At 41.7% G+C, this 12,500-nt stretch overlaps 1 protein-coding gene across 1 annotated transcript in view; it reads left to right on the top strand.

Moving 5' to 3' along the window:
- The window catches only part of LOC308099524 (voltage-dependent T-type calcium channel subunit alpha-1I-like), a gene marked incomplete at both ends in the record, with an annotated part of 243,251 nt that overhangs the window by 206,620 nt on the left and 24,131 nt on the right, over positions 1 to 12,500 (top strand). The window contains 2 exons of the mRNA XM_080448267.1: positions 5,328 to 5,406; positions 8,365 to 8,486. Coding sequence (XP_080304393.1) covers positions 5,328 to 5,406; positions 8,365 to 8,486 — 201 coding nt within the window. The remainder of the gene's footprint in view (positions 1 to 5,327; positions 5,407 to 8,364; positions 8,487 to 12,500) is intronic.

The following is a 12,500-nucleotide window of genomic DNA, read 5'->3' as shown; positions in this document are numbered from 1 at the left end:
AGTTAAGTGGTCAGATGGGTGGGCCGCGAACGCTTTCAAGATTTTCAAGATTTCACAGTCCTCCATGAACCATAGACATGAAACAAGAGGCTGATGTAGAGCCGGCAGAGGTTAACAGGTTGTTCATGGTGTGTGTGTGTGTGTGTGTGTGTGTGTGTGTGTGTGTGTGTGTGTGTGTGTGTGTGTGTGTGTGTGTGTGTGTGTGTGTGTGTGTGTGTGTGTGTGTGTGTGTGTGTGTGTGTGTGTGTGTGTGTGTGTGTGTGTGTGTGTGTGTGTGTGTGTGTGGTGAGAGAGGGTGAGGAAAAACAGATTTCTCATCTTTCTCTTCTATTGATCCCCCCCCTCATTAACATTGGGCCCTTTGCTCTGTCCCAAGGGTACCTGGGAGGTAATTAAAACCAGGGCTAATTAAACAGGTCCAGGTCTGTCCATGCACGTGTGTGTGTGTGTGTGTGTGTGTGTGTGTGTGTGTGTGTGTGTGTGTGTGTGTGTGTGTGTGTGTGTGTGTGTGTGTGTGTGTGTGTGTGTGTGTGCGTGCGTGCGTGTGTGTATTTGAGAGAGGAGATATACTTATTCATACAGTATATAGCATGCCGCATGCGCGTGTGGCGAGGGAGAGAGAGAGAGAGAAAACGTAACACCGTGCTAGACGGCACTCGAGGCGAGGTCTTGCAATATATCACTGTGCAAATGAAATGGCATGCTGCCATTGCTACCTCATTACCCGATGCGGCGCTATTGATGGGAATATTGACATTTCAACAAAGGCATCAGCACAGCAATGAAACAATTAAGGGGACGGTTTCTCATGCATACTGCTGCTCCCTGTGAAAGCAGTTGTGTGTGACTTTCTGTCTGGAGTTTGCATGTTCTCCCGTGTCCCCTAGGGTAGGTATCCTCACGAAAAACATGCAGAATTCCTGGTCTCTATACTGCCTCCCCCTGGTCAGCCGGGGCGCTTGGTGAAGGGGAAAGGAACTGGTTGAAATAACGTGTTCCTTCCACACGCTACGTCCTACCGGGGAAACTCCCCCCTGTCAGGTGACAAGAAGCGGCCTGCTCACTCCTCATGCATTGAAGGAAGCATGAGTTCAGTTCGGGGCTCTCCCCAGGCTAGCAGAGGGAGAGTAGTGCCCAGGATTACAAGCTTAGGCAATTGGCACTGTGAAAAAAATGGGTTACAAAAAACGTTTTCAGATGTGATTTAAAAGACAACACTGACTTTGCTAGCCTCAACTCCTCAGGCAGAGCATTCTGTAGGTGCACATGCCGCAAAAGCCTGATCACCCATGGTGACAAGGCGAGTCTTGGGAACAACCAGCCAGTGGTGGAAAAAGTACTCAAATATTTTACTTTATTTAAAGTAAAAGTATCAATACTGTTGAAGTCCGGAATTCAAAACTTACTTGAGTCAAAGTACAGAAGTATTGGCATCAAAATGTACTTAAAGTACCAATAGTAAAAGTACTCATTATGCAGAATGTCCCGTTTCAAGTTTTCAAATGTATACAAATCTTTTGAAAATAGCAGATCTACAAGCTCACAATGCGTCGCATCGCGACGGATTGTGAGCTTGTTGATCGGCTATTTTCAAATATATAGGGCTGAAGTGGTTAATGTATGTTTTGTAATAATAATCCAAATCTACAAAGTAACTAGTAACTAAAGTTTTCAAATAAATGTAGTGGAGTAAAAGTACAATATTTGGATCCTAGATGTAGTGCAGTAGAAGTAAAAGTATTGGAAATTGGATATACTCAAGTAATACCTCAAAATTGTACTTAAGTAAATGTACTTAGTTACTTTCCACCACTGGAGGCTGCAGTTGCCATGCTGTTTACATTCAGGCGGACTCTCCAGTAACTCCATGGAAGCAAAAGACAGTAATTGAAAACAAACTTTTATATTAGCCATTGTAAATGTGAAATGAACACAAATGTTGTTCAATAAAAAGGTTTCTGTAAATCAAAACTATGACAACAAATTTAAATTTGACATTCTTGTTTGCCACATAACGGTGATGTAATGTGGTCACAGGTGTGTGTTTATGGAGCAATTTACAACCGCTTTGAGCACAGTCAGACAGACAATCATAACCAAGGACCGGGACTAATGACAATCCGTTTCATGATGTGAGATTTAGGATTGTTGACTCCCGTGCCCTGTAGCCCGTGAACACTGCAAGAGAGGGCGATGGAAGGCCCGAGATCCATATGCTTGTATACAAATGGGAGGTGAGCTTGATAGCTCCTTGACTGATCTTAGCATAAATCCATTCCAGGGGCCCCTCTTCACTAAAGCCACCGGCATCCACCATTATCCCCCCCCCCCCACCCCCACTGTGGTGAAAATGTGAAATGACTGCTGCATGCTGTTGGCTAATGTTAACAGCCCCAGCTGTAGCGCTTAACATCCACACTAAAGTCCAACGCCTCTTGTTCTCTCTCCTGTCGGGGAATGGCTGATAGGCCTCTTGAATGTCCCACGGCAGATGTGATCACCACATGGAATGTCGTCTTTGATTGGGAACGTCGTTAGCGCTTGTCCTCGTTTATACTTTGCCCAGCAATTCTGGTTATTTATTTATTTATTTATTTTTGCTGGTGTGTTTTCTTTTTGTTTTAGTTTTATGGATCCTTTAAAGCTCTAGTCAGTGACTAGAGTTTTAAAGGTAATACCGAGTTCAACATGTAAGTAATTTATTTTAAGTGCCTCCAATATTGTAATGGCCCCAGTACAAACTCTCTCCCCTAAGTGGATACATTCAGGCCTATAGCCTGGATTTTCCCATATAGCTCCAGCCATTTAAGCACTTAAACCCTACTTATTTGACTGGAGTCCCCCAGGGCGCTATATTAGGGCCCGTCCTGTTTTCACTACACTGAACATCTTCGCCGAACATAGCTGATCTACAAGCTCACGATGGGACGGGTTGTGAGCTTGCAGATTGGCAATTTCTGCCGAATGAGTTCACCCCAGAATAGGGATGCTAAGGTTCAAGTGGTTAATGAAGTGAAGATTGTTAAGCATTCCACATAGGATAGCTCTTTTATGAATATGACATGAATGCATGAAGAAAAGTAGAAATTTTAAGAAAATGTTTTGCCCTGTTTGTCATGATTTACTGTAGACATGAATTGACCACAATGGAAACAAGTCCACAGGACTTTTTTGTGTTATCCTTTTAGCCTTAATGTCTGACTGTAGGCCTACCATGTGCTGTTTACATTTCTGACTAATAAAGTATTCAATCAATCAAACAAACAAAATTGAACAAAAATGGGGGCAATAAGCACATGTATCCATCCAGTTAATGTAATCGTCAAAGTGTACCCACCACAGTGCAATTCTACAAAGGCAGCCTTTACAAAACTGCTACGACTGACTCAATTCTTGCTTGCTGCTCATGTTACTTTACCATCCTCGCAAGTGACAAGTGATCCGTTTGAATATTTTCTTTTTGTATCTGAAAAAAATGTATTTGACTGAAATCCCATTGCGTCTAAACTCATTATAGCCAATTCCAAAAACAGCTTGACTCAGCTCATGTTTCCACAGCGCTATCCGTCCAGATAAGCATTACTGTCTTCTGCTTCATTCACGCTGCTCTTCCCAAATTCTCCCAAGAACAAGAACAAGTATTATTATAGTGCTGTTCCAGCCTGCAGTGGAGCAAACAAGAGCCTCAAACAAGTGTCTGCTTAACACAGATTGACCGGGAAAGAATCTGTGTAATTTTTAGATGTCTTTGGCTATTCAAAAATAGCAGATCTACAAGCTCTGTGGCATTCGGTGCCACGCTACGATCTGCTATTATTATTTTTTTCAATCTTGAAAATGTGTGCAAATCTTTGAAAATATATATATTTTTTTTAAAGAAAACATTTGTTTGCTTCTGGGGATTCTACAAATGTCTTCTAAATTCCAAATTCTATTCCTTTTTTTTGCCCCAAAATGATATGTATTTGGCCGCGGATCCCCCATCTAAAAATATTTTGTTCCAGGGACCCCCATGAATCAAAGATTTTAGTTACAAATGTTCCCTTTAAAGAATATATATATTCAAACATTCGCCAAAAAAAATCAATATTTTTCAGAAATAGCAGATCTACAAGCTCAGGCGCCGCGCTATGAGCTTGTATATCTGCTATTTTTGAATAGCCAAAGAAATCTTGAAATGACACAAATGCTGTCCCGGTCTTAATGGGTTAACACAGATTGACTAGTGTGAAGTCTCTTTCTTCTCCTCATGCATTATCCACACTGTCTCAGACGTCCGTGGAGGAAATCCCTGGTAGCTTCTCCCTGCATTTTAATCTGACAGAGCTAAATCTCTCTTTTGGACCGGGACAATTAGAGTAACATGGTTCGTTTTTTGGAGGCAAACAATGCATTTTACTATTCCCAGTGGAGTGATGACGGCGCAGCGACAGCGTGTGACATTGAGCACGATGTCTCTAAAAAGACATTAGTATTTGTCTTGAATGTTTACTGTGCAACATTAACACCTTTTAGCCGTGGCTTGGAGGAGTGCCACCACATCAAATATAGGTTGCAGGTCACACACACACACACACACACACACACACACACACACACACACACACACACACACACACACACACACACACACACACACACACACACACACACACACACACACACACACACACACACACAGGGGTTCAGTGAGTTCAGTGAGTTCAGTGAGTTATCTGCTGGGTTGACATGCATCTGGCCTACTACTGTAATTCATTTCTTCATAATGACTTGTTTGTATTGTTTTGAGCGTGTGTGTGGGGGGGGGTGTGCGTGTACGTGTCTGTACTATACTTGTGAGAGCCAATTGAGAAATAGACGTGAGGACAATTATGGTTATATAAATATAAGTTCACGATACTCACGATTATGAAAGGATTCAGGTTAGGGTCAGGTTTAGGCAGATTACAGTACGTTTAATAGGTTTGGAGTTATGCCTGGTTTTTATCTATAGTTGCACGCTGATGTTGTGCACCGAAAATAGCCGATCTACAAGCTCATAATGTGTCGCGCTGGGACGCTTTCTGAGCTTGTAGATCTGCTATTTTCGGAGTGCGACACCCACACACAACTAACTCAGCCTTTAGGGTTAGGGTTAATGTCTTCACAAGTAGCCTAATACAGTGGTAATACAAACGTGTGTGTGTGTGTGTGTGTGTGTGTGTGTGTGTGTGTGTGTGTGTGTGTGTGTGTGTGTGTGTGTGTGTGTGTGTGTGTGTGTGTGTGTGTGTGTGTGTGTGTGTGTGTGTGTGTGTGTGTGTGTGTGTGTGTGTGTGTGTGCGTTGCAGGTGGGTAACCTGGGCCTGCTCTTCATGCTGCTGTTCTTCATCTACGCCGCCTTGGGAGTGGAGCTCTTTGGAGAGTTGGGTGAGTGGCATCACTCACACTCCATCATTGATTCTCAACCCCCCCCCCCCATCATTTAACCCATTTAAGACCTGAGATACGATTCTACAAATGTCTTCTATAAATCCTAACAGTTTTTTTGAAAAACAATTAAAAAGAATTACATCTAAAAATATTTTGTACCATGGACCTCCAGGAGCAAATATTTGAGTTACAAATGTTCGCTTTAAAATAAATAGCAGATCTACAAGCTAAACTCAGTGCCATGCTTGTAGATCTGCTATTTTTGAATAGCCAAATAAATCTTAAAATGGCACAGATGCGTTTCCGGTCTTAATGAGTTAAAGGTAGGGTAAGTGATTTGCAATTATTCAAATAATTGCAAAATGGGTCTATGTTCTGATAGTGCTCGTTACTATAGAGTGTCCTGTCCATATAAAGAGTCTCCTTGTCTCTCCAGCTCTTTTATAAAACAGAAAATGCATTTTCGTTTCAGTTTCAGTTTCATTTCCAATTTTATCCAATCAGGATAGAGAACTCAATCAGGATATAGATTAAACAAGTGAAATTGGAAGTGATGACACTAAGAAATTAGCAGGCAAAATTGGAACTGGAACACTATAAAAATTAAGCTTAAAAATGGGTACTTTCTCCTGATTGGCTGAGATTGTGACACCTACCAGAAAATGTATTTTCTGTTTATTAAAGAGCTGGAGAGACGGGGAGACTCCTGTTACTGAACAAACACTCTATAGCAATGATTACTATCAGAATATAGTGCTTTAACCTTTTAACAAAATACTTTTTGTTTTAACCCAAAAATATCACTTACCCTACCTTTAAGCCATGGACCTCCACTTGACCACCTGACATATTTGTTGTTCATAATCTGACACCCTAATCTATACTGTAAAATCCTCTGTGTTCATTTTACTCTGAGAGTGTACAAATGGACCCATAAGAGTACATGTGGACACCTGGTGGGCCCCAGACCCCCATGTTGAGAAACAGAGCACTATACATCAGTGCTGACTCACACATCCTCGCTGTGGGGTGTCCAAAACTGTTACTTTTTAGGGAGTGGAAAAAGAACATGTGTTCCAATGGATCCAATGTAGTCATTATTTAGTCACAAGCTCTTGTTAATACTTTACATTGGTTAAATATTTATAAAAACCCACAGACAGACTGAACCACTTTCAACCGGGCATCCCTATTTCGGGCATGTCAGTTCAGGCAATGTGTTGCATTGTGGCATGTTGTGAGCTTACAGATCGGCAATTTTGCTACTGGGTGACACTGTTATACAACAGCATAAACTAGGGAATTTATTTATAAATGATACAATATGGAGAGACAGTACAAGGTTTCTGCCCGACAGAATTTGTGGTTTATTTGAAAAGTTCTGGGATATGAATGCCCATTTTTCCATCAGTTCTAAAAACCAAGTTGGAACTGAAGCATGTTTGCCTTTAATGGTTCACACAAAAGGTCCTATCAGCTTTTATAATCAGCTTTGTATATATTTTTAAGGGACACACTCTTTTTTTTAAAGTGTCCCTATAGGGCCTAGGCTACAGCAGAGATTTGTGACTCTATCCTTAGGAACTTTTCTCCAGGATAAATGTTGCCTTTAACCCATTAAGACCGGGAAAGTATCTGTGACATCTTTAGATTTATTTGGCAAATGTGTGCAAATGTGTTGTTACAGGGACCCCCAGAAGCAAAGATTCGAGATAAAAATGTTGTTTGAAAAAATGTATATATATATTCAAAGATTTGCTCAAATGTTCAAGATTTTTTTTTAAATAGCAGATCTACAAGCTCATAGCGCGGCACTCGGTGCCGCGCTATGAGCTTGTAGATCTGCTATTTTTTAATAGCCCAAGTATAAAATAATGGTTTAAGTGGTTACACAGATGCGTTACTGGTTTTAATGGGTTAATGGTTCACACAAAAGGTCCTAACAGCTTTTATAATAAGCTTTGTATAAAAAAAATTACTTTTTTTTTAAGTGTCCCCAGGCTACAACATAGATTGGTGACTCTAGCCTTAGGAACTTTTCTCCAGGATAAATGTTGCCTTTAACAATGACCATTTGATCCCAGTGTTAAACTTATGTTGTGCAACTATGTGGAGAATACATCCTATCCCTGGGATACAGCCAAACTGTACTGTACATCATTCCTAATTTCTAATGCGTATGATTTCCCACTTCTGTGATTCATCGGATAAAGATAACGGCTTTTGCACATGCTAGCATTCTGTGGTCATGACACTGAGATAGCTTAATCTTAACCAAATCTTCTTACTTCACCCTCTCACATATCTCTTCCTTTCCATTATCGTTTTCTTTTTTTATGTTTCGGTTTTCCTCCGGTCAGAGTTAAAACGGAATCCTTCAACGATTGTTCAAAACTAACTTAAGAAGTGCCTTGTTCTAAAACGTCCATAACAAAGTGTGAAGCGATAATCTAAACGTGTCATCTTTCCCTCGCTTTATCTCTTGGAAGACCAGAAGGATTAGTGTCAAATACGACTGTTGCTTTCTCAAGGACGTCCCAAAATCTTGTGATATAAGCTATGGAGTCAAATACCAGGACATTATCTATCCCTGTTGACGCAGATTTGATGCAGATTGTGTCAAAGTTTGTTCAGGTATTCGGGACAGTCATCCAATCAGCTCAGAGACCAAAATAAGTGGGTGCTTTGAAACGCATGAAAAGTGTTAGCTGTGGTTTATTGAGTTTATTGAGTTCATTAGGATCCCCATTAGCCGATGCAAAACATCAGCTCATCTTCCTTGGGTTCACCCATAAACGTTGTTGAAGAGATTATAATTAGTGCATATATTTACAATTAATAGTTTACAATTACTTTATATAATGTGTAGTTTATAAGCACTGTATTTACCCTAACCTATCGTTTTTTCCCCCCATAATTAACTGTGTAACACAGTCTTTATTCTGTCCTCCTCAGTGTGTAACGCAGACTATCCGTGTGAGGGTATGAGTCGTCACGCCACCTTTGAGAACTTTGGCATGGCCTTCCTTACCTTGTTCCAAGTCTCCACTGGTGACAACTGGAACGGCATCATGAAGGTACCATACATCATTCACAAACACACACTGCAAGTGATTTTCTTGGACAACAAACATCGCGTAGCAGCCATTGTCGCTTTTGTGGCATTAATTCAGCTTAACTTGTTTACTAACTTCATATCTGTACACTATTTTTGTCTACTGTAGACTTTGAAGGAGATGTTTGAGCTGGTCTTTTACCAGCACTTTCTGCACTGTTAAAAGATGACAAGTTCACTTCATTTTCAACCTATCTTCATATAATTGGTCCTCACCAATGCTCATTATAATATGGTACCATATTTGTCTACTCGGTCTGTGTCTCAGAGGAGGGCTGTGGACAGTTCAGAAACCCGCCTACCAGTGACATCATCGATAGGGAATCCAAGCTAATAGAAACGGCAGGCTTTCTATTCCTGGAAAGTTAGCATGCCATAATGGAAGCCATCGTTCTGGCATTGACAAAAATCTAAATACGTTATTGTCTCCGCCAGGCCGTAAGGCATGGCGAGAGAGTTTGTTTTACCCCCTGTCCGTCCGTCCGTGTGTGTGTCCGTGTGTCCGTGTGTCCGTGTGTCCGTGTGTCCGTCCGTCCGTCCGTCCGTCCGTCTGTCACCAGCTAATCTCTGGCACCGTTGGCCCGGTCGCTGCGAAACTGTGCACACACACTCCCTGGATGCCAATTCAGAACATTTGCCCCAAATTTTTCACATGGGCCTGTTATAGCGCCACCAGGAGGCCGATTTGTGCAAAACCAATTTCTTTATATTACTCCTACAGATTTTATCCAAAGGTCATGCAAATCGGTATACAGTATCTCTATAGTCATGTGATCAACACGGATGTGTCCGATTTCCCATATTCCATCCTCATTGGCTAAGGCTGGCTTCCAAAGTTTGCAGGATTGCTCCGTTTTGAACTAAATGCCTCAAATTATGCACTCAGCTTGCGATTTCCGTGAAATTTTACACGCACATTCCCACTAGGCTGAGGAAGAAATGCCACCCCTTTCACATTGGCCTGTTATAGCGCCACCAGCAGGTCTAATTTAGCTAAACACATTTTTGGAACAAAATGCCTCAAATCATGAATGCAGTGTCCGATTGTCGTGAAAGGCCTAAGAAGAAACGGGCACCCTTTTCACAATGGCCTATTATAGCGCCACCAGGAGGCCACAATAACCTACCTGACCTGGCGGAGACCTGTGCTCCGAGGAGCACTTTTTCTAGTTTGAAATATTTTTTATTTGAAAAAAAAATTATGATGTCACTGGTAGGGGGGTTTCTGAATTGTCCACAGCCCTGCTATGAGACACAGACCGAGTACAATTTATTTTTTACCATTTTATCATGAGCATTAGTGAGGACCAATTATATGAAGATAGGTTGAAAATGGGTGAAATTGTCCTTTAAATCCTGAATGTAAATTGTACTCAGAGAATGTACACATTTTGGATACATTGTACACTCTTAGAGTTCCAAATGGATACATTAACAATAAGGATTTGACTGTGTACCAGCCCAATGGTCAATGTATTTGGCTATGGATACGGTTGTTAAAAATTGTCAAGATTAGAACAAATCTCTCACAATTTTTCAAAAATAGCAGATCTATAAGCTCTGAGCTTATCTGCTGGTTTCAAAATAGCCAAAGTAAAAATGTGGGTTAAAGTGGTTAAACTGATTTTGATTCTATTATCATTAAGTCTTTCAGCTAGGGACCCCCTGGAACCTCCTCAAGGACCCCTGGGGGTCTCCGGACCAAAACTTTGAGAACCACTGCTATAGCCAAATGGATAATGTGTGCCATGGCATGGAGATTGTGCTATGCCAGTCGCTGTTACTGTATGTCAACTGATTCCATGGTCCATAGTAACAGATTGGAGCTTTAGCGAGTGTTTCAGAGACCCCCCCCCCCCCAAACAAATTATCCACAAGAAATTCACATGAGCTAATATAGTTAAATCTACATTCATTTGCATGAACAACACTCGCTCAAAGCTACAAGCAAAGAGAGCCACAGAGTCATGAGTCTGACTCTGTGGAGCCGTTTAAACACCCTACCCAGGGTGAGCATTATGTACACGTTTCCAGTTGACGGTTGTTAGAAGCACAATAAAAGAAAGCTTTATTGACTGTTAAGCGACAAGTTGGAAGTCCGTAAAGTCTCAGGTCTCATTCACTGTAAATAAATCCTCCCCACAAAGTACACAGATTAGAGTCTTGGTTTCCTGGATTTGGGAGTTGTTCATGTTTACAAATATTGATTGAACTGTGCAAGTTCAATCCACATTACATTATGAAGCACATGGATTCAATTTGGTTCGAGGAGTCTTGCTTTGACATCATTGACTGACCATAAAGCGCAAGATGTCATTGTCATGGATTTTAAAGAGATGATTGTTGCTCAGCGCACAAACAAGGACACAGTAAGGTGGCGGCCGTCTTTGTAAATCAATAGATCTGTGAATCAAATGTACGCCTGCCCTGAAGCCTCTAAAATGTGTTATACAAAATGTGACATAAGACCTGGAAGTACATTACATTACATTACAGTCATTTAGCAACCCCGAAGTACAACCCCGACACGTTGTTAGCCACATTAACCCTGGCATCAATATGTTGGACATGACATTATAGAAGAACATAGCATTTTGAAATTTAGATTAAAATCACAAATTCTCAAAATTCACAGAATTTCGGAACTTTCAAGGTTTGCTCACAGTGCATTACATTGCGAGGTGTTGTGAGCTTGTAGATCATCTGTTTTGGCTATTCGTCGTAAGACAAAGTGTATAGGGCTGAAGTTGTTAAAAGAGAGACATATGTTAATGCTTCAACGTACACTAGTATACTGTAGAGATAGAAAAAGTGCTCCTCGGAGCAGAGGTCATTCATTATAGAGGTCAGTGGAATCTGTAGAAGTTGAGGGATTAATGTTGATGAAGTTATTGCAGACACAATATGTTGATTTGTGGGACGAGCCACTCCTGCAAACTTTAGATGCCAATCTTAGCCAATCAGGACGGAATATGAAAAATCGGACAGATCCATCTTGATCACATGACTATAGAGATACTGTGTACAGAATGATGTTTGGGACTGTATTGGACAAAATCTAAAGAAATAATAATAATAATAAATGTAATAATAATAATAATAATAATAATAATACGTAATTTAAAGAAATGTGTTTAGCAAAGATCGGCCTCCTGATGGCGCTATAACAGGCCGACATTTGGGGCAGAGGTTCTGCTCTCTCATCCAGGGAGTGTGTGTGCACAGTTTCACGCCGATCGGGCCAACAGTGCCTGAGATTAGCTGTTCACAGTCGGACGGACAGACACACACACGCACACACGGCCACATGGACGGACGGACGGACGGACGGACGGACGGACGGACGGACGGACGGACGGACGGACGGACGGACGGACGGACGGACGGACGGACGGACGGACGGACGGGCGGATGGACGGACAGGGTGCAAAACGTAGTCTCGGCCACGCCTTCGGCCTGGCGGAGACAATGAAACCAAGTTATCTTTTCAAGGATGCAAATGGAGTGAGCCTAGAGGCACCAAACCATACAGATCCCCTGCTTGTTAGCTTGTTTACAGAAAAGGAAGATGGTTAAACTAGCCCTAAGGGACAGGAAATAAAAGTTACAAATCGCACCTTTACCACTGAGGATTTTACTGTGTACCGTTTGCTCAATTTAAAACGCAGCCGGACGGAGCAAGAGACAACGAGGTGGGAGAACAAGAATTAGCTGTGTACTTGAAATGAGATGCAGTCCCTTCTATTCGCCCTCTTCCTCACTATATTCTTCCTCGATATCCATCATCTTCCTGGCCATCCATCATCTCTCCTGTCCGCAGTTCCAGGCATATTTAACGATCTCAGGAAAGTGCTGGCTCAGCGACAGGACCTCTTGAAGACCTGCCTTTGTGGAGCACATGCGTGTGTGTGTGTGTGTGTGTGTGTGTGTGTGTGTGTGTGTGTGTGTGTGTGTGTGTGTGTGTGTGTGTGTGTGT

Source organism: Gymnoscopelus braueri, assembly GCF_963280865.1.
Source record: "Gymnoscopelus braueri genome assembly, chromosome: 13".
Classification (NCBI taxonomy): Eukaryota; Metazoa; Chordata; class Actinopteri; order Myctophiformes; family Myctophidae; genus Gymnoscopelus; species Gymnoscopelus braueri.
The sequence above is the reverse complement of the archived record's forward strand: the minus strand, read 5'-3'. Positions and strand labels throughout refer to the sequence as shown.